Raw genomic sequence first — 23,060 nt, forward strand, 5'->3', positions numbered from 1 at the left:
GATCATCAGGTCACTTTAAAAACTCTTTCTCATAGCTTCATGGTATGGTTCCACTCCCTCTGTGGTCACAGTAGCCATCAGTACCAGCACAGCTCCTCTCTCCTAGACATCTACATACCTGCACCAGTGTGTGATGTGGACCAAGTGCCTTTCACTCTCAATCCCTTTTTAAAGCTGCTCACTTCCTCCTTATTAATTCTCTGCACTTTCTGAATCACTAACTTTCCTCCATCCATCCTAATCTCTCTCTCATCTTTCTTCATTTATCTGCTTCTCAGAGTACTCCTCCCATCTTCTTACCACACCTGTAACTTGTTACTACATTTCCATCTCTATTCCTAATCACCCTGACATGTTTCGCATTGTTTCTAGCTCAGTCACTGCCAACCATCTAAGTCCCTTTCTCCTTAGTGTCACGTTTTACATACAACGCAATAAAAGCCTTTTTCTTTGCCTTTCCCACTCCTTCCTTTGTGAAATGCCTTTTCTGTCCTGTGCATCCTCATTCCACCAAAAGACAATTGTCCTTGTCTTCTTTCCTCTGTCCACAGTATAAATCATACACCTCCTTGGCTGTTTCTGTCTCACTTCATCTCTGAACTTCCTCCTTTAACTTCCACCTTGTAACCCTTGGCTCTGCCCGATTTCCAGAAACACTCTACAGACTACGTCTGATGCTGCCCACTGTAGCTACAGTCTCTCCAGGATAACAGATTTCAGAAAAAAAACAAGCTTTTTTTGTTACAGTTTTCTTAGGGCAGTAAAAAGAAGGAGAGAGGGGTAATAAAATAACATTGTATATTGAACAATGCACTTCCATGAACACCATCAAAAACAACCACAGCACAGCACAACACAACAGAGTCACAACCAAAGATAGACTTGTAGCAAAGACATAAAGAGAGGCATACCTTGCTCTGCCATCATATGTGCAAGGCCTTAAGAAAATAGGAAAATAAGAGAGGGGAGGAAAAGAGTGAAAGAGAATATTTCAGCAAAGAGAACACTTAGTTTCAATACCCTCTGGTATTGTGATGATTCATGCTTTTACCCATAGTGAAAGCATAACATCAGATCACACAGGTGCCACAAAGCTTCCTGTGCGTGAGCAGGAGGCTTCCTCATAACGAGTATAACACATAAAAAGCTCATGTGTGCTTTTTAAGTTTGTGTAGCAGAACTCAACTGACCTGCTGTATAGACATAAAAATGCCATATCTGCTCTTTGCTCTTTGGCCGTTTGAGGCAGCAAACACAAATTATAAACACATTATTGAAATGTCTTCAGTTTATTAGTTTATGTCCCTGTCTTGCTAACACACAGCTGCTTATCTAAACATCCAGTTGATGGGAGTGACATTTCTGTTTTTCTGTTTCTGGTTATTGTCCAGTTCTATTTTTTGGTTTAGTCTTTACAGTGTCTTGAGCATATTTTTAGTATTATAGCTGCTTTAAAATGAATTGTTTAAACGTGACAGAATATATAATATTTTAAATATGATTTCCTGAAGGCTAGCTCGTGAGCTGTCCAAGCATTTGACACACCATAAATGTCCTGTGAAGTTTTAGTCCACATGAACTGAATTTCATCACTTTTGTGCAAAGACGGTGTAAAATAATGAGAATTTTTTAGATAACAATTACTGCAATGCTCTAGTTTAATAAATTCTTTGTTTTCAATCAGATACTTAAATATCCCAATAGAACTTGTTAGAGGCAAGTAATCTGTAACTACTGGTATGATGAAATGACCCAAGAGGCAGGATCCTAAAATCTGTGTTGAATATCAAATTTCTGAAGGAATAAACAGAAATATTATGGACATTTGTAACTGAAAGATAAACCTAATATCTACGCATGGTTGAATAATTAACATATAGTGTCATAGTAATAGTCTTAGTCATTTGTCCCTCCTTTGTAAAAGAAATATCCCATTTCAGGGAATGCAATATGCATCATGTTAAAGCACAGACAGGAACATTTCAGTAAATCATTAAGCTGGAACAGTAGCTTCACTTTGTTGTCACCAAGTCTGTTTGCACTTGTCTGAATATCTGCTTCCATCTGACATTATTCACTAAAAAAACTCACCTGGCATGTTGTTGCTGTTGATTTCTAGAGCAAAAAAAGGAGACAAAGAAAACAAGCAAAGACAGGATTAGAAACACACTTGTTCCTTGCATGCTGACTATCATGCAAATGATTACACACATAGTTCATACAGAGGGCTGGCAGTACACACAGCCATTTGCATGTTCTTTACAATGCAGAATGTTTCAGCAAGTAGCACTTAAAGCAGCAGCACTTTGATTCACAATCACGACAGGAAATACAAAGAGAAATGTTCAGCACAAAAAGGCATTTGTTCTCACGCATGTGTGCATTTTCCCTTATCCTGCATTGAAGTCACATTACCTCATTTATTCTGTAATAGTATACTGTTACTACAGCACGAAGACATGCAAAGAAAAAATAAAAATGTCAAATGTTAAAGCCAGAAAGGCCCTAATGTCAAAGATCTACAGTTGTGGTCTGAGACTCATTATGGGCATCTTTCAGGGTGGAGTAACTGTACAGAATAGATCTTTATTTAAGTATTGGGTGCATATATTTGAATTTATTTTTGATTTTTTCTAATCCCCAACCTCAGTATAAATACAGGATCTACATATCTACATTAATCCCCATGAATATTTGGTGAAATGTCCCTTAGCAAGTTGAACCTTAACAGGATACGTTTGTAAGTCATCTACAAGCTTGTGACAAAACTCTGGTTGGATAACTGACCACAGTTCTCCTTCTTAGCTCTTGGATTTTCAGGCCAATCAGAAGAGTGCTGCCAAACAAATCCATTTTATGCTGACAGAAAGAAACTAGCTGGTGCAGTCAATCATGATCACTAACAAAAAGTTTAACAGGCCTTGGCCTTGTCATGTTATAAAGCAGTAGCAATAATAATGCAGAATTCAGCTGACTGCAGTGAGATTTTACACACTTTATTTATTTGAGCCTGTATATGCACCTTTGACCCTGCGTGGGTTAGATGATTATGATTGGATGTGAACTTGTGATCATAACTGCATGTTTGCATATCCACAGATACAAATGTGGAAATATGGAGCTATTTGAGCTTTTGTCACAGATGCAAGAAAACTGACATTTTAGCTTCTATATGAGTTTCAATCTATTTTTTACGTACAAATTTACTTACATTAGCAAAATAATCCACTAAGAGAATGATGGCAACAAAAAAATAGATCTCTGTATGAAATCACAGTAACTTAGTTTGCTGCACAGAACTCATACTGTATGCTGTTAAAAGCAGTACAAATTATCATTGCAACTAATATTTATTTACCTTGAACACAGGCTTGGAGAGAAACCTAACAAAATCAGTGATTTACAGTCACTGGAAACAAATTTTAGGTGGAACATTGTTTGTTTGCTTGTTTCTTAATCCAGTTAACATTTACCTGTAAATCACTTAATTCAAGTAATGAATAATTGTGGAATCTATAAAGAACAAGTTAGCAAAGAACACATTTTAGATTGTATTTCACTGCTATTTTTGTTCCTGGGAGCCTGTCACAACAGCATGAAATATCTTTCCATGTGTTCAGTTGAATATTTGAAAATGCAAACTTCACACATACTTCATAGAAAACTATTAGCCAAAAGCATAACTCAGCATATCATGGTAAAAAATAAATTTAAAAAAAACTGAAATGGATGACCAGAGGACAAAATAGCCTGGGACTACATTTCAACCAGTGGTGCTGAGGATCTTGTCAAAATGATAAAGCCAGAAAAGTACCAGCAGATTGTGATCCTCCATGCTATAGCATCTCAAAAGCATCACATGTACTGCTTCATTTTTCACTGTGTCATTAATCCCAAATAGGGGTGGGTTTTGATTATCTATTTATCGATTAAAATCGATTCTAGCTTGGATAACGTGATATCGATCGATTAAAATCCTGAATCGATTTTTAAATATAAATTTATTTTGCCCGAAACGCCAGAATCTCAGGTTAAACCTCACAAAATTTCTACAACCACCAAACAGCTAAGACAGTAAATGAGAGCAGGTACACGGATTCTGCACAAAGACGTAAACACAAAGCGCGGATCCCGACGGATCAGAATCAGTGAGATGTGACTTTCTCACCCCACGGCACGGACACGGTCGGGGCTGAAAGCCGACAGCTCGCTGATTTTGAAGCGTCAGCGGGCGCTTTGTGTTTACGTCCTTTTTGCGCTGATTCTGAAGCTGCAGGTTTTATCTCTCTCCAAACAATATTGACTGAACCAGCAGCCAAAGACGATCCAAACTACGCTTCACATAAACATCGTCATGAACTCACTCTTAGTTTTGCTGTTTTGCTTCCACCACGATAAAATCACACTTCATGTAGAGCTCTCTCTCTCTCTCTCTCTCTCTCAGGAATAGTTTCCCATCTAAAAATCTCTGGGGTTTTTTGCATTATTCGCTTACTTATTACCCAGCAGTCTACGGTGTCGGCCGTTTTTTTTTTGTTTGTTTGTTTTTTTTTTACTTACTTCTGACAAGAAAGCCTCATTTCTGCTGTTCAATACTGAACAAATTTAAACGTTTTAAAATTATGTAAAATTGCAAAATGCTTAGCTGTGTCTCTAATCAAACCTCTGTAACTTTGCTCTGCTTCACTTCGTTTTTGATCTACTGCACAATATTTTTGGGTCATCTGCAATAAAAACCCAGACCAGGAAAATCTCCTTCATGTTTTTCTGTGTTTTATTCTCAGTTACTTCGACACAAAGGAATCGGCTGTGATGCTCACACCTTTGATAAAGTCTCACAAGTGTCAGCTTTCTTTTTATAGATATAAAAATATAGATATGTACTGATAAGTGATCAGAATTATGATATTTCTGACTGTCTGAGGCAAAATTTCCCTGATTCGAATCGAATCGAATCGTGGATCAAATTGATTTGGGACCTTGTGAATCTGAGTCAAATCGTTTCTAGAAATCAGTGACGATACCCAGCCCTAATCCCAAACACACCAATGCAATAAAAGTATACCTCGATAAAAAAACACATTAGAACCTTGTCAGTGATGGAGGCTCTGCTTCCCATCTTAGCACAAAGATCAGCTTTGGAATGCCCTTCAAGAAAACTGCAGGACTATTCATGGTAACGACAGAAAGAAAACTTGACTAACGGAGTTCAGTGTTGAAAAATAAAAGTAAGTGGTTGAAAATGCTGGTCTTCACCATGATTATACCCTCATTGTATAAAATCTTTACACACTGTTTTGCCTTATATACTGTATTTCCATTTATTGTTGCACATTTTTAATAAATCACAAAAACACACACAAAAAAAAAAAATCCCCTCTAGCCCTGCGGGCAGTTTGTCCTTCAAGCTCGCGTCCTCTACCAGAGGCCTGGGAGCTTGAGGGTCCTGCTCAGTATCTTAGCTGTTCCCAGGACTGCGCTCTTCTGGACAGAGATCTCAGATGTTGTTCCTGGGATCTGCTGGAGCCACTCGCCTAGTTTGGGGTCACTGCACCGAGTGCTCTGATTACCACTGGGACCATTGTTACCTTCACCCTATATCCTTGGGAAACATACTAACCCCAAGTGGCTCTCAGGTGCATCCATCGGAGTATGAATGAGCGTCAATGTTAGAGTGAAAGCTATATGTGGCATGTTGTACAGAGTGCTCTGGGAGATTAGAAAAGCCCATTTACCATGGAAGTCCCATTTTGACCTTGGGACTTCCAGGCCATACTCAGCACAGACATTTCAGTATACTATGCTGGCCACTTGGTTATGGCGCTCCATGTATGCCCTGCCTGCTGGCATCTTGCACCCTGCTGTCATGTGCTGGATTGTCTCTGGGGCATCTTTACACAGCCTGCACCTGGGGTCCTGCCTGGTGTGATAGACCCCAGCCTCTATGGATCTTGTGCTCAGAGCTTGTTCCTGTGCTGCCATGATTAGTGCCTCTGTGTTGTCTTTCAGTCCAGCTTTGTCCAGCTACTGGTGGGATTTCTGGATGTCAGCACTTCCTTTATCTGCCAGTGGTTTATACCATGCCTGTCCTTCCATGATGGTTCCTCCTTTTGCTACTCCTTCTTGGGTTTCTGCTGCCTGAGGTATTCACTGAGCACGTGGCTGTTTGTGGCCATCTTCCTGATGCAGTCGTGGATGTTTGTTGTCTCATCCTGGATTGTGGTACTGACACTCATTAGTCCCCAGCCTCCTTCCTTCTGCTTAGCGGACAGTCTCAGGGTACTAGATGAAACCCTCCATGGTCAGGAGTTTCCTTTTCAGTGGCTATCAGTGGCTTCCATCCCCTCCTTTGACCAGTTTGTTTCCCAGCAGGGTGCCTGATCACAGGCAGGGCATAGGTGTTAATAGCCTGGATCTTGTTCTTCCAATTCAGCCGACTTCTCAAGACTTGCCTTAATCTCTGTAGGTACTTGGTGGTTGCAGCTTTTTCTGGTTCCTATTTGCCTGTGGGATCCCCAGGTACTTGTAGCTGCCCTCAGTGTCTACAATGTTGCCTTCTGGCATTCCAATGTCATTGCTGCATATCCTGGTTGTGTGGATCAGTGAATCGATGTCTCATTCACTCTTGGGATACAGCTTGATGTCATCCACGTACAGGAGGTGGCTGACAACTGCTCCATTCCATAGTCGGTATCTGTAGCCAGTCTTGTCAATGATCTCACTGAGGGGGTTCAGGCCTATGTAGAACAGCAGTGGGGACAGAGCATCTCCTTGGTAGATCCCGCACTTGATGGTGACTTGTGCTATGGGCTTGAAGTTGGCCTCTAGTGTTGTACGCCACACCCCCATTGAGTTCCTGATGAAGTCCTGTTGATGTTGTATAGGTCTAGGCCTTCCAGGATCCAGCTGTGGGGCATTGAGTCATAGGCCTTCTTGTAATCAATCCAGGCAGTGCACAGGTTGGTCAGCCTAGTCTTGCAGTCTCGGGTGACTGCTCCATCTACCAGTAGCTGGTGTTTTCTGCCTCTGGTATTCTTGCAAATTCCTTTCTCATCTATTGAGCCATGTTCATCTTAGCCGCTATGATGCCTGATAGGAGCGTCCATGTGGTACTGAGGCAGGTTATTGGTCGGTAGTTGGAGGGGACCGGTCCCTTCTGGGGGTCCTTGGGTGTCAGGACTGCCCAGCCTTCGGTTAGCCATTCTGGGTATCTCTCATTGACTAGCTGGTTATTAGCTGGTTCATTTGTACGATGGAGTGCAGTCAGCTTCTTCAGCCAGTAGGCGTGAATCATGTCAGGGCTTGGTGGTGTCCAACTCCTCATACTGGAAAGCCAGTCTTGGATGTCTGCCTGTTCAGAGAGGTTGCTGTGGTCTGATATTAGGTCCACCAGCTACTTGGCATTGGTGTAGTGTAAGTCACGGAACACCATAACTAAGAAGATTCCTCATTTACATTAACAACAAATGGAACTCTGTCAGATAGAGTCGAGTCACACCATTGCAGCACAATTCCTTTAATACCAATTGTGTGCTCTAATCTATATAATAAAATATTATTGTCAAGAATATCAAATGATGCACTGAGGTGTAGCACGATAAGTCGCCTCAAGGCACTATATAAAATAACACTGAATTGAATTGAACTGAATCGAATAAGTCCACTTTCTGAGGCAATGAAAAGATAATTGGTAACATTCACTCGTGCTGTGTCTGCACTATAATGCAGTCTGAATCCTGACTGAAACTCCTCAAATAAACAATTTCTTTGCATATACTTGTCCAGCTATTTTAGAACTATTCTTACAAGATTTTGTTAATAAAAGGAAGGATAGATATTGGTCTATACAATAATTTGCTATGACAGTAAAAGCTTTTTTAAGTAATTAATTAATTGCCGCAATCGTAAAACAGGTCTGTTTTAATAAAGATAAACTGATCATATTTAAAACTGAAACATTAATTAATTGTAGGAATTAGACTTATTGCTGATTTAAAGGAGAAAATGAATGAAAATAAGTAAATAAGGATAGGAGAGAAACATTACTAGCAAACATCAGCGACCATTAGGCACATCTGTGGGAAGGCGACTTTTAAAGAAATGAGTGAAGTCATCGCTAGTTCAAGCTAAAGCAATAGCTCAACAGAGCTCAAACTCTCTGTCAGCCTGGGTACAAGGCTGACAACCTGGGAGGTTCCCATTTTCCTCTTTCTTACATATGGTACGATGTCCTAGCTTTACAAAGACCTTTTTTTTCTTATAGAGCAATTATTTATCCAGGCCAAATGAAGATCTTCTAAATTAGCAAGGTGTCATTTCCTCTCCAACTTATGAGTTCTTTACTTGAAGGCTCATATTTGTGGGTTGTACCAGGGAGTCAAATGTCTCTGACTGGTTGCTTTCTTTTTCAGAAGAGCCACAGTATCCAGATTTGTATGCAGTCATGAATTAATACTGCTCCAAGATAACGGACTTCTGTACATAAAGTACAATTTAGGTAGCTGTTGCTCTTTGTCATTCCATTTTGTCTCTACTGCAGCTATGTTTGGTCTCTTCCTGTTAAACTGAAATTCTTCCATTAACTTATCAATTTTCCCAAGTGCTTGCTCATAAGAGATCATCTGATCATTGGGCTTTTCTAATATAGTAAGGCTTGCTTTGAGACAGCTGTTGTTGTAAACTGGCATTATAAAACTGAACAGAACAGCTATCTAACTTTTGTTGACCTTTGGCCCCGGTGATTTACAGGTAACTAGGGAAATGTTGAAAGGTGATCTGCCACACCATTGTCTTGAGAAATATGGTAGTCTCAATATTTATATTTGAATTAGTGTTAATTCACTTTAAGTTTTTTAATCAGGTTTTCTAACAGGCCCAATTTAATCAGAAACATTTTCTGAACCAATCACAGATATATAAACTAGTTTGACTGATTTTTTTATTATCTGCATTTTGAAAAAGTAAAAGACTATAGACAAGTAAAGCAGTGTTGTTATGTTAACCTAATTAAATACACTCAACTAGGTTACATTTAATTAAATATTTGACCCAAACTTTAGCTCTTATCCATTATTACTGACACATCAGTGAATTCTTATTTATCAAATACAATATATAAAATATATTAAAATGGTAAAATGGTAAAAACAAAAAAAGAGAAAGAAAAAAGTCATGCAAGTGAGTTATGACAAATTCTAGCTGTCACGAATGCAAAGATATTTTACAAAAACAGATTAGTGAGTTTATTCTGGAGCAGCTCATAGGTTTAGTTAGCAGCAAAAGATACAATGTTCTTGGTTAAAAACCAATTCTGTTCTTAGATTAGTGAAGAATATGTTCCTGTATTCATTTTGGCCACTCACAGAAATGAAGCAATGGTGTGACTGACTTGCGATCCATTAAATCCTCTTAGCATGGACAAATTGGGCATGTTGGGGAGTTAACACGAACGCAGGCAGATGGAAGTCAATCTGATATACATTAAATATTAATTCAGTTTAAAGTGAAGACTGTCAACTGTGCTCAAATGTCGAACAAGCTGATCCAGTGGTAATCAGGAGGAGGAAGTGTGTGTGTGTGTGTGTGTGTGTGTGTGTGTGTGTGTGTGTGTGTGTGTGTGTGTGTGTGTGTGTGTGTGTGTGTGTGTGTGTGTGTGTGTGTGTGTACACAACGAGCTGTAATAACGACATACTTCAATGAAAGTCTCAGCAGTATTGAATATGATGGCACACCAGTGATTACCAACATTTGACTCATTAGTTTTCATTTCCAACGTTATGGTGGACGTTCTGGAGTCGATAGATTAAAAAACGATCCAGTTTTGATGCATGTCTGTCACTACTTGAAATTCTCCACAAAGAGTTTCAAGCTTTCTGTAATTCAGTGAAGCAGAGCACGGCCTTCGGAGAACTGGCAGAATCATTCACAGAGGGAATGACGTGACTCTCAGAAGAAGACAAAGAAAGTCAAAGGAACCATTGGTAGGTTTTAAACCCCTCTATGAAGTGCTCCAGCTAACAGTGGCAATAGCAATGAATTTCAGTATTATTTTCTGACATTGTTTTCTAATGTTATATTTTGACAGCTTGTCTACTGAAGACAGTAAAGGTTAGAATAAAACAAAGTTTTAATGTCTTGATATAAAGCGCCTTGAGGCAACTGTTGTTGTGATTTGGCACTATATAAATAAAATTGAATTGAACTGAATATCATGATGTCACAGTGCACTCACTAAGAGGCATTGTGTGCAGGCTTATCATTAGTAAATAAGATGTCTTGGTGCAGTAGAAAGAAAATCAAAAGTTAATTTCATGACACATATCAGTGATGCAGATTGAAAACAAACATTACCTGAAACACTAGCAAGCAAAAGTGCAAATCTTCTGATAACGCAGGGTCATTAATATGACTTAGAAGTGTCTGTTTATGTAGATTTGCTCTCTAAACAGTTAAAACGTTAGCTAACATTAGCCAACTTTAACTGTAACTTTAGCCTTCAGTCTGCTGGCCAAGGAACTGATGTACTTTATTGTCTTCGTTTGTTACAGTTTCTTATTGTGGTCAAACTGGGCTTAGGTGATTGTTTACAGTACAGTACAGTTAGATGGACATTAGCTGTTGTCCAACAGCCCTTATTCAATATTAGAATATTGTTATAAACCTTATTGGGCTGTAAATCTGTTTCACTGTTCCTTTTACCTTTTGAGTGACAGAAGACGATAGTGAAGGAGAGGAGGAAAAGAAACAAGCAGCGGTGGACTTGTAGTGGTAGTGGTCAGACCAGGTCATCATCACGGATGCCTCTGTACTTTGACAGCCCCTGTAGCCCCTGTTTGAGTATGTTCACTGATTATTGGTTATTACTGGTTATTTCACATAACTAAGCAGTGTGTTATGCTGTTATCAAATGTGCATCTGCAGTGAGAACCAGGAGAGAAAATAGACTGATAATGAAGTTGGGTAGAAAGCAATAACTGCTGAACAAAGAAGAAAGAAAAAGAAAACCAAGATGCGTTTCATGGATACTTTGTACCACACTTAAAAATACTGTGGGAGATTTTAAATAAAACATATTCTTTAATATGAATGGTAACAGTTAACAGCCTTCAGAAGTAAAGCATGGCAGTATCATGCTGTGGGGAAGACTTTCAGGAGCGGGAACTGAGAGACTATTCAGAGTCAAGGTTCAATGCAGCAGCGCACAGAGGCATCCTTGATGATGACCTGGTCTGAGCGCTCTGGCGGGGCAAAGGTTTATCTTCCCACAGGACCACAACCCCAAGCACACAGCCAAGAAATGGCTTTGGGACCTCACTGAGTGTTTTTGCATGGCCCAGCTGGAGCCCAGACTTGAACCCAGTTGAACACTGGAGAGATCTGAAAATGACACAGATGCTCCACATCATACCTGATGGAGCCTGAGAGGTTCAGCAAAGAATATTTTGAGACAATAGGTGTGCCTGGCTTGTAGCATCATACTCATAAAGACTTCAGGCTGCAATTGTAAATCGCCAAAGGTACTTCAACAAAGTACTAAGCAAAGGCTGTGAATAATTATGTACATGTTATATTTTTTGGTTTATTATGTTTAAAAACTTTGCAAGAATTTCAAGCAAACTGTTTGTTTAACTTTTTTAATTTAATCCATTTTGGAATAAAGTTGTAACATGACAAAATGTGGAGCAAGTGAAGTGCTGTGGATATTTTCCAGATGCACGGTAGTCTTGGAACTGATGACCTGTGTTGAACCTGCACAATAAAGAGAGGGTTTGCACAAATTTGAAAACCAGCTCTCTTAACAGTTTGCTTCTTGTCCAGGTGCGTGGAGTAGCAGTCTGATTGCATCTGTACTGAATAACTGCTTTAGTTGCTTGATGATTTGGTGGACTGTCTCCATGTGGTTAGGAGACCAAAATAACCTTGTGTGTATTTCTCCTCTTATCTACTATATTACATTAATAGTATTAATAGTTCTTTAACTTACTTTTGAAAGTTCTGATTGTCACATTTGATCCTTTGCCTCATGTTTAATGACTAAAGCTCAACTGTAAAAGTCTTGTAATATATTGAAATCCAAATAACTTTCTTTTGAAAGTAGCATTGTAATGTGTACACAGCTAAACTAAGATGAAGAGAACTGGTTAAGAGACATGACCAGAAACTGACAGGACAGACTTCAGTTTCAATGACCAGCTTCCTCAGGAAATTCTGCAGAAACGCATGGTCCTGTTCCCAGTTCAAACACAGACACACCCATACAAGACAGACGTATATCAACATACAGCACACATCCACTCAGACATGGAGGGTACCCACAGAAGAACATACCAATCACCATGAGCATGCAATCTTTTAGATTTTAGAGCCTGTTTTGTTCATGTTTGGGGTGGCTGTAGCTCAGGTAGTACAGCAGGTTATCTACTGATCGGAAGGTTGGTGGTTCGATTCCTGGCTTCCCCTAGTCTGCATTCCAAATATCCTTGGGCAAGATACTAACCCCAAATTGCTCTCCGATGCATCCGTCGGAGTATGAATGTGTGTGAATGTTAGCTATGAAGCACTTAGAAAAATGTGCTTGTGCGAATGGGTGAATGCACAAGTTGTATAAAGCGCTTTGAGTGCTCAGATGAGTAGAAAAGCGCTATATAAGAACCAGTCCATTTACCATTCATCACATTGTCTCCAGTCTGCTGTTCCACCTGCTAGTCAGAATCCAGAGCAGCCCAGCTATCCTTGATATCACAAGCATATCATGTTCTCCAACAGTCTTCAGTAAAGATAAAACACTCTCTCTCCCCACCTAGACCCTAGGATTCTTCCATAGATCTCCTTCTTGTACTCTGTTGCCTACAGCAGATTATGTAACTTCTATCACCTTGAGTACATACCATCCTCTTCTCCTGTGGTTGCAGGATTCTTCTTTGTCGCTTAGAAAGACAACAGTCTCAGGCCATGCATCAATTACCACATTTCAGACCAAATTACAATAAAAAAAATATCAACTCCCTCTGAAAGTTCAGTTTTCTAATTCCTTCAAAGGGCCACTGTTTTCACGAACCTTACAAACTGTAAGTATTTTAAGTTTCTATGCCCTTTGGACTCACAAACACCCTGCAGTGTTTTAGCCACTAATGCTGTGATTTCCTTTATCTCTTAATGCTTTTATATCTCTACAATCCTAATCTTTTCCAGAAGTCTGAAGAAACACCATGTCCAAGTGTGGCAGGTGCTACAGAGTCTACTGGAGAACTCGTTATATGTTAAAGCAGAGAAATGTGAGTCCCATGGGTCACCTTACTTGGTTTTGTATTTGAGGGTGGGCAAATGAAGACCAACCTGGAGAAAGTCAAAGCATGTGTGTGTGTGTGTGTGTGTGTGTGCGTGCGTGCGTGCGTGCGTGTGTGTGTGTGTATGTGTGTGTGTGCGCGCGCATGTGTGTGTGTGTGTCTGCAGCAAAGGAGAGACACAGAGAAAGATGTGAACACATACATTTTTGATGAAGGTTCCAGTCAACAAACCAGTCAAACACTCACAGATGTCCACTGGGAGCCTTGTAGCATTTAATTCAATACAATTACCGAATCAGGAACCTTTGAACACTCTCTGTTTTCTCCAGCTCACCTCAGAAATTGCTTTTTACAAATTACTTACTAAACACTTTGAGGTGATTCACGAGGACTTTGACAAATCTGTTTATTCATCAGTGGATACACAGCTACCAGTAAGGTTATGCTGCTTTTAATTCAGTACCCGAAAGGTGACGTGAGGATAGGAGAGGATTAGAGCTGAAAGTGGATTACTTAAAGGGATGATTCATGATGTACAGGAAAAAAGTGTGAGAGCGCAGTGATTAATGAGGCATTCAAAACCTACTTTCTATCATCATTGTTGGCTAACTGATTTTTTTTTTCTGCAAATTAGAAACACAAAAGGTAAACCAATACACTGACCAGTTATCTACACACACATTCACCATTCAGGGACCTAAAGAACTAAGTTTCCACCAGCCGCCATGGTTCATGTTCATATGAACATACAGCTGAGACATGCAGCAGAAGCTACCTGCTAATGTCCAGGTTCAGTACGATACAGCTGGTAGCTCAGTATAATGAAATCACTGTTACCTGCTTCTTTTAGTTTCTCAAACAATGCTTGTTTGGTATGTGGCTAAAATGTGGCACGACCTCTGAGTTACTGGTTTCTCAGTAACCTGGTTGGCTTAAAGTGGTTAAACAATTAGTGCTGTTTTACTGCATCGCACATTCCTCAGATACTTTTAACACACAAAGGTGCATCTTTGTTTTAATAAGTTTAAAACTCTGCCCAAGTGCACATGCTTCTAAATAAAGTACCATCGATCAGATGTAGGTTTTTTGTCACAGCAAAGAATCAGCTTATCTTCTGCCAAACCTAAACAGACATGCCAAAAAACTAATATTTAATTTTAAGAATTTTTATTGAAGACTTAAAACACGACCAGGTATCTATCTAATGTATCCTATTAGCTTACTGTTCCCAATGTGCTGGAAAAAGTGGAAAGAGCTAGTAAAGTTGATAAGTAGGCATATCCAGCTCTTAAAACTCACTGGCAGAAGTGGAGACAGCAGATATCCTGCTCTGTCAGCTGCTAAAACTAGCAAATGTGACCACAGACATGTTTGTCACAATTATATTACCTTCCGAAGTGAAGTGCAAAGTGGTATTCCTTGCATACCTGATGGCTTGTATGTTTTGCACATGGCACTTGTTCATAGATATTCACTTTATTGTTTGAGTAAACTGGTTGCTAACTACTACAGTACATCTCTCCTGCTTTGAGTCTCCTTCTGCTTGGGATGATGCATAATTCACAAAGACAGAGTAGAATGAGAATGAAAGGCTAAAGCACAAATGAAAGTGAAGAGGAACGGGGGGAGCGGGTTAACTCCCCGGCGCCTACATGCCATATGGCTGAAAGCGGCCGGCCTGGGTTCAAGTCTGACCTGTGACCCTTTGCCACATATCTGCCCTGCTTTCCTGTTGTTGCTTCACTGATCTGTCTGATAAAAGCTGAAAAAGGCCAAAAAACCAAGAAACTTGACAAAGATTGGTTTCTGATATTTATATTGAAACACGTAAGATTCTTTTTAGTTGCATTTTTTAATCACAGTGGTCATTATCTCTAAATAATTTACACGAGTTTTAGAAGAATAAATTTAGAATATATGCTAAAAGCTGTATTTGTTACTTTCAGTAAGATATCAGTTTCTCTCCATAATGTATTCAGAAAGCAGCCAATCGACCAATCCATGCCAGCCAGCCTCATTAAGCATGTCATTTATGCCTTAACAAAAACTAATCTAAATTCTCTCTGGTTTGGAAGAGGCCCCTGCATCCCTCACCTATCACTGCTCTGCAGAAGGCAGCCAGGCGGATCGGCAAAGGAGGGAGAGCCAGACATAAATCAACAATGGGAATGGGTCCCAGCATGGAGGCTACAAATCAAGGTCGGGAGAAAGCACCCTATCAAACTACAAGGGTCAATAGATAAAAGGTTGTTAGGTGTGTGTGTGTGTGTGTGTGTGTGTGTGTGTGTGTGTGTGTGTGTGTGTGTGTGTGTGTGTGTGTGTGTGTGTGTGTGTGTCGTTTATCTTTAAATTAATGATAATCTTTTAACTTACATTTTTTAATTATTATTATTTCTGTGTGCTTGCATTGCACATTATGTGTCAGAGCAGCCTGAGCTTTTGGCTTCACATTAGCTGTTCAGACATCGGTGTCATTATTTTGGAAACACTGCATCAGAATATATTACATAAGGCTGAGGTAAACAGTAAATGGACCGGTATTTATAAAGCGCTTTTCTACTCTGATCACTCAAAGATATACATAAACAGTCCTCTTTAACCAGTACACACACCACATGACTGATAATGGGTGACTACTAGTCCCAAGGATTTATTCTATAGTCCATTCATCATACTTCTGAGAATACAAATCCACAATATCCACAATATAAGAACCAGTTCATATACATAAGTATGGTCTGCGTATAATAATACAACAATAACAGGCTTAACAAAGAGAGTAACAGTTATGTTGGGCCCATCTAGAAGTAAACCCACCTGCCTGCCCACTATTACACCACCTATAACACCACATATTACACCACATATTACACCACCTATTACTTCACCTATTACACCACCTATAACACCACATATTACACCACATATTACACCACCTATTACACCACCTATTACACCACCTATAACACCACCTATTACACCACATATTACACCACCTATTACTTCACCTATTACACCACCTATTACACCACATATTACACCACATATTACACCACCTATTTCACCACCTATTACTTCACCTATAACACCACCTATAACACGACATATTACACCACATATTACACCACCTATTACTTCACCTATTACACCACCTATAACACCACCTATTACACCACCTATAACACCACATATTACACCACCTATTACACCACATATTACACCACCTATTACTTCACCTATTACACCACCTATTACACCACATATTACACCACCTATTTCACCACCTATTACTTCACCTATAACACCACCTATAACACCACATATTACACCACCTATTACTTCACCTATTACACCACCTATAACACCACATATTACACCACATATTACACCACCTATTACTTCACCTATTACACCACCTATTACACCACCTATTACTTCACCTATAACACCACATATAACACCACCTATAACACCACATATTACACCACATATTACACCACCTATTTCACCACCTATTACTTCACCTATAACACCACCTATAACACCACATATTACACCACATATTACACCACCTATTACACCACATATTACACCACCTATTACTTCACCTATAACACCACATATAACACCACCTATTACACCACATATTACACCACCTATTACTTTACCTATTACACCACCTATAACACCACATAGTAAACCACATATTACACCACCTATTACTTTACCTATTACACCACCTATTACACCACCTATTACTTCACCTATTACTTCACCTATTACACCACCTATTACTTCACCTATTACACCACATGTTACACCACATATTACGCCACCTATTACACCACCTATTACACCACCTATTACTTCACCTATTACACCACATGTTACACCACCTATTACTTCACCTATTACACCACCTATTACACCACATATTACGCCACCTATAACACCACATATAACACCACATATTACACCACCTATTACTTCACCTATTACACCACCTATTACACCACCTATAACACCACATATTACACCACCTATTACGTCACCTATTACACCACCTATTACACCACCTATTACTTCACCTATTACACCACCTATTACACCACCTATTACTTCACCTATTACACCACCTATTACACCACCTATTACTTCACCTATTACACCACCTATTACTCCACCTATTACTTCACCTATTACACCACCTATTACACCACCTTCATGTGTTTTAAAAACTAGAGAAACGTTTTGTTAATTTTATTTTTTTATGTTCCAACGTGAGAAGTTCTGTTTTGTATTCAGTGTAGCCTGTTTTTATGTTTCCCTTCGTCTTTTTTCTCTCTTGTTTTGTTAACTGTAACCACAATTGTTCAATAAAAATATTTTGAGTAAAAAAAAAAAAACTAGAGAAACTTGCACCTGTGTTGATCTGCTTCTGTCTCCTAAAACTGTGCCAGTTTTGACAGATGGTTAGATAGTAACAGATTCAAAAGTGAGCTCTCTCTCCTACAGCAATATAATCTTCTGACATCACCTTCATCATATTCATTATCTTAATTTATCATCATTTTTTAATCCATCAGTCTAAAGACAGAACAAACTTGGACAAATGCTTCCCTGAGCTGAGACTACAGACATGTCTTAATAGGTTTCATTCTCTTCATGTAAAAATCATATTGTAGGAAATGTCAGCAAACGCATCCCAAAGAATCAGGCTTTAAGACAGAAAACAAGAAACTAAATGGAAACTAAACTAAATTTTGAAAGAGCCCTGCCCAAATGTCCCATTTAGAAATGTTATAAATCTTCTAAATAGTAAAGGATGAAGGCAAATAACAGGTCTGATAACAGGATAACAAAATGTTCTTATATATTGGACTGGCTCTGGGAGCAGACAGGTCAGTATACAGAAAGTGTGGCTTCCCCTCTCAAGCAGACAGTCCACCACTCTGCACATGATATTAAACGTTAGGCAGTCTTCTCCAGTTCTCAAAAGCAACCAAAAGACACGAATCAATGCACAAACACTTCTTCCCTCCGTGTGAGTTAAATGCCTTCCTTCAATCAGCTGTACAAAGGCAAAGCAGCTGAGCTACAACCAAGACAGAGAGAAAAAGGAAAGCCCTCATACCTCCTCCTACCTCGAAGAGAGATTAAAAGAGTCTAATCTTTCAACTCCAGATTCCCTGGCCTTTGTCTGTGTGCTGGGGATGTGGCATCAGCCCAAATGGGATGGAAATTCTATATTTGTGAAAGGTTAAGAGAAGCACGCCAAAGTCTACAAAAAATGGAGCAAAATAGAAGAATAAATGTATTTAAATGACATCTGATCTAAATTAATTAAACAAAAAAAGAGTCCAGGGACTTTTTCATCTAAGTGGTATTGATTATCTTATAAGGAGTCAGATTATTGTGTCTACTTAGCAGCTGAAGGATGGTGGCTTGGACAAATGTGTATTGATTGTGAATAATTAAATTCATGGAAAGAGTTTTCAGCACACATAAAAGAAGAAGAGGTGCTGGGATCTATTTCATGTACCAATGGTACTGTTCACAATTACTACGAGAAAGAAGTGAATTTTCAGAGCTCAGGATTTATCAAATGACAAGAAGTTTCTATGTAAAGTCAATCAACGTGCCTTTTATTTGGCCTGTAGGGAGGAAATAAGTAAAGGAGGTTTCTTTAAATAGAAATCAATTTCACCCTGGCTACACACATCTGTAAAGCAATTGAAACACAGCTCTAGCAAAATTGTCAGCACAAAAGGATGTGATATAAAGCACCTGCCATCGTGTGATTGGGTAAAGGGACTCGGGGGGCCCCGTTCTCTGGAAAGGCATCCTTATCACTGCCAGCAGGGCCGATGTCATTAACCTGGACTTCACTAACTGTGGCTGGATTAGATTCTGATTTTATGGTGTAATCATACAAAAACACATCCACACGCTCGCCCAGATTCCTGCTGTGACAGCGGAGGGAAAAAAGCCAAGTTATCTGCAAAAGGACAACGTTTTAACGTTCTTATTATGAAGTTATTTACACTAAAGTCAGCTATATACTGTCCCAGCTAAAGCCCATTCTTATTTGAGCTAGTTCAGCTTTGCCTCTTAGAGCGAAACCACGTAAGAGTAAGAATATAGGCGGGGTTATACTGCTAGCCACATGCTAACACAAACGCTGTTTCAGAAACAGAAGATGTCAGAAGATCTTTCAAATAAAGTCTCATTACAGTAGAAAAGGGGAACATAACTATAACCTGGAAGACGTCGCTACCAACCGCCAGGATACTGAGAGGCTAACACGCCAAGTTTAAATTTGAAGTTTTAGCAGTTTTAGTCCTGTCTAAATCTTTCAGGATCAATAGCAGCAGGATTTCTAGGTATTTTACCTTCGCTGCAGAAGCGGCCCTTGTATTCTGTTTTGGAGCAGTCACAAATCGGTTCTCCGTCCACCACTGTGCACATCCCACCATTCTCACACGGGTTCACGGTGCACCATCCTTCCGACTCCAGCGGCACGTTAAGGCTTCCTAGGAACAGGGGCTGTGAGATGCCATATTTGAGGTCTGTGATTGTGCCACTGAAGGGCTGCATGTTTCGCACTGTAGGCAGTGTAAGTGCACCGCTGCGGATATCCTGAGGCACTCCACCTAGGAACAGGTCGCTGACTATTTTCATGAACTGACGCTGAGGCTTTACCTCGCCTGCTTTGGCTTGGCCGTCCAGCACCAGCACTGTGCGCAGGTTGTACCTGCTCAGGGTGGCAAAGTGCCAGCTGCTGTCATCTACCCGTCTGTCTGACACAACAGTGGTCTCAGCACAGTCGATGCTGAAGCGCAGCTGCAGTAGTCCCTCCGCCACTGAGAGCTGTAGAAAGTCACAGTAACCTCCATCGTCAAAGTACAGCAACAGTGCGTCTGAGGCCTCTGTCTTAAACTGGAAGCTGAGGTCACCGCGGGTGCTGGCATCCCAGCGGAGGTAGCGTGCCCACTGACCTGGTGTACCTAAAAATTCCAGTCCCAGGCATGTGCTGAGGAACACATGCAGCCTGATAGAAAAACCTACAAGATCCATAGCTGTAAATAATTTCTTAATCCAAACAAATGTCTGACGAGAATTCGGTTCGATTCAAATCTCAGGGACTGGACTCAATTTCAGGGTTCCACAGTTCAATCCACAATATAGATATATTTGGATAAACATTTATTATAAAAAAATATGTCTTTAAAAGAGGGAAAGGGCAATAGCAGGAGAACAGTCGTTGTAGTTAACAGTCGTAAGGTAAATCGCAATAAATTGTCCAGGTGTTGCAGGGCAGTGATTGTTGTCCTTTTAAATGTTACAGAGCAAGCTGACAGAAGGAGGAGACCGGGCTTTAAGACGTCGCCCTGCTCTTCAGACCGGACGAAGATGGAGACTTGTGGTGCGAGGTCATGTGAGTGGAATTTCCTCCTTCATTTTGTCTGCTGGGATGTGGAGCTGGCAGGGGAGCCGCTGGCCTTTTGCAGTTACATCCCTGTCACAAAACAGAAGGCACATGGTTACAATGAGTCCACTATGCAGCACACATCCTAGACCACTGCAGCTCTTTGTACCATACTGTTCACATGGATGCAGTTTCAGTGGCAGACTCTCATACCAACTGTACTCACACAAAGTAGAGCACTGAAATGCATCTGTATTTAGCAGCTAGGAAAACACTTGTTGTAAAAATGCAGTTTTGTTTATTAGAATTTCATCATCTTTATTTCATATTCAGAGATATGCAGAGATAATCAGAGGGAAAAACCAGGTTACACACTCAGCTGTGAATGGTCCACTAAAATACATTCAACCTTTTCTTTCTAACCTGCACGCTGCAGAAAACAATCCTGAATAACAGTGCCTGTGAAATCACTGCATTTTTCCCTCCTCCACAAAGGTTGTTGGGAGTTATCGGTCATCTGCTAGGGAAATTAGTCTCATTATTCTCATGGCAGTGCATGACTATCAGTCAGCCAGGCGCACTGCCTTTATCTGATGACCAGCCTGGAGAGACAGCTTTCAGCTTCAGCTTTCAGCTGAATAAAAAGAAGCACAGAAAAAACACAAGCAGGCACTGATCCAATATCCACTAGCTAAATACTATTTTATTTAATAAAATCTCAGTTTATATTTTTTTTAATACAGACAAATTGTACACTCAGTCTTTTATATTCCTAAAAATTATATTTATGCTTTCTGTATGAACTGTCAAGTCCTTCCACAGTACTATCCAAAAATCTTGAGACACCTCTCGTTGCTTTACTTATTTTTTGATTTATTCACGTCCAAGGACAAAGAACAACGAGCTTACAGTGAGCCTGAGGTTCAATAGTTTTCTGAAGTTTGTCTTTGGACCATCATAGCTGCTTTTCACTCATTTTCAATCCGGTCCTTGTCGCTGACCATTTTCAGAGATGTTTGCTTTTGTTTTTAGTTAAGCTTCCCAACACTAACACTAACCTATGAAACACTCAAGCATCAAAAAGCACCAAACTCAAGAGAGGACAGCATAGAAAAGAACTCATTTTAAACTACATCATCTTTAGTCTAATCTATAAAAAAAACAAATAACAAACACAACACAAAGATAGGCATCAAATGGTCTTTTTGCACCAATAACTTGACATATCCCAGAACACATCTGACCTTTAAAAACTGAAGGAAACTGGACACCTGGAGGACAAAAGAAGAAGTGTCAGGCCTAAAAAACTACACAAAGCAGATAATATCTGAAAACCATGTCTTTAAGAAACAGCGAAACATTTAAAGACATGACACAGAGGCTAAGACTTGCTCCTGGACCCTCAGTTCATCCGGCTTGTGTTCACTGGAGCGCCGTTAGAAAGGTCTCACAGTAGCTGTCATGGAGCCGATCTTAAGGTAGAAAAAAGCTGATCTATGCCAAATTACACAAGCACTCGTCTACAAACATCTGTGGCAACTGGACTTACAGTATGATGAACACAAGTATTGAAATTTGTAGGTGAAACTGTCAGAAAAGCAGTTTCTGAGTGTGTACAGCAATGTGTAAGCCCCGGTGGAGGCTCTGTTATGGTTCGGGGCTTCATTTCAGCCAGTGCTGCAGAGGAAGTGTTCAAAATTGGTGGAATTATATTTTCTATACCACACTGCTAAAAATAAAAAATAATAAAGGAACACTTGGAAAAAAACTGGATATCTGTACTGATATGGACTGGGTAGGAACTAAAAGATGGCACATAAGGGCAGGGATGGAAATGAAAAGTGGAAAAGAAATACAGTAGGCTAGCCTGAAATTTCATTGCAGCAACTCAAAATAGTGCCCAGTAGTTTGTATGGTCCTCATGTGCTTTTATGCATGCCTGACAACATTGAGGCATGCTCACAGAGAGCAGGATGGTGTCCTGGGGAACTCCTCTCAGATCTGGACCAGGGCTTTACTGAGCTCCTGGACAGTCTGAGATGCAACCTGGCAGGGTCAGATGGACCGAAACATAATGAACCAGAGATGTTCTTTTGGATTTAGGTCAGGCATGGGTCGGGTTCAGGCAATGGTTTTGAGTCCTTGATCCTCTAGGAACTCCACATGATCTCATGTGATCAAGGACTTCTTTAGACCAGCATAAAGAAGAACCCCGACAATGTGTCAGGTCTGACGATCTGTCTATCATCCCGATACCTATCAGGTGCCTCTGCGTAACCTGTAGAGGTATGAGCGTCCCTCTATGGTTATATCACTCAGACCATCATATGACCACCAAACTGGTC

General features: G+C 40.0%; 1 protein-coding gene across 1 annotated transcript in view; it reads right to left on the reverse strand.

Moving 5' to 3' along the window:
- Positions 1–23,060, reverse strand: part of nrxn3a (neurexin 3a) — a 212,322-nt gene that overhangs the window by 180,686 nt on the left and 8,576 nt on the right. Inside the window, 3 exon segments of the mRNA XM_063500149.1 lie at positions 912–938; positions 2,092–2,115; positions 19,679–20,805. Coding sequence (XP_063356219.1) covers positions 912–938; positions 2,092–2,115; positions 19,679–20,363 — 736 coding nt within the window. The 5' untranslated portion in view covers positions 20,364–20,805.

Source organism: Pelmatolapia mariae, linkage group LG16_19 (genome assembly GCF_036321145.2).
Source record: "Pelmatolapia mariae isolate MD_Pm_ZW linkage group LG16_19, Pm_UMD_F_2, whole genome shotgun sequence".
Lineage (NCBI taxonomy): Eukaryota > Metazoa > Chordata > Actinopteri > Cichliformes > Cichlidae > Pelmatolapia > Pelmatolapia mariae.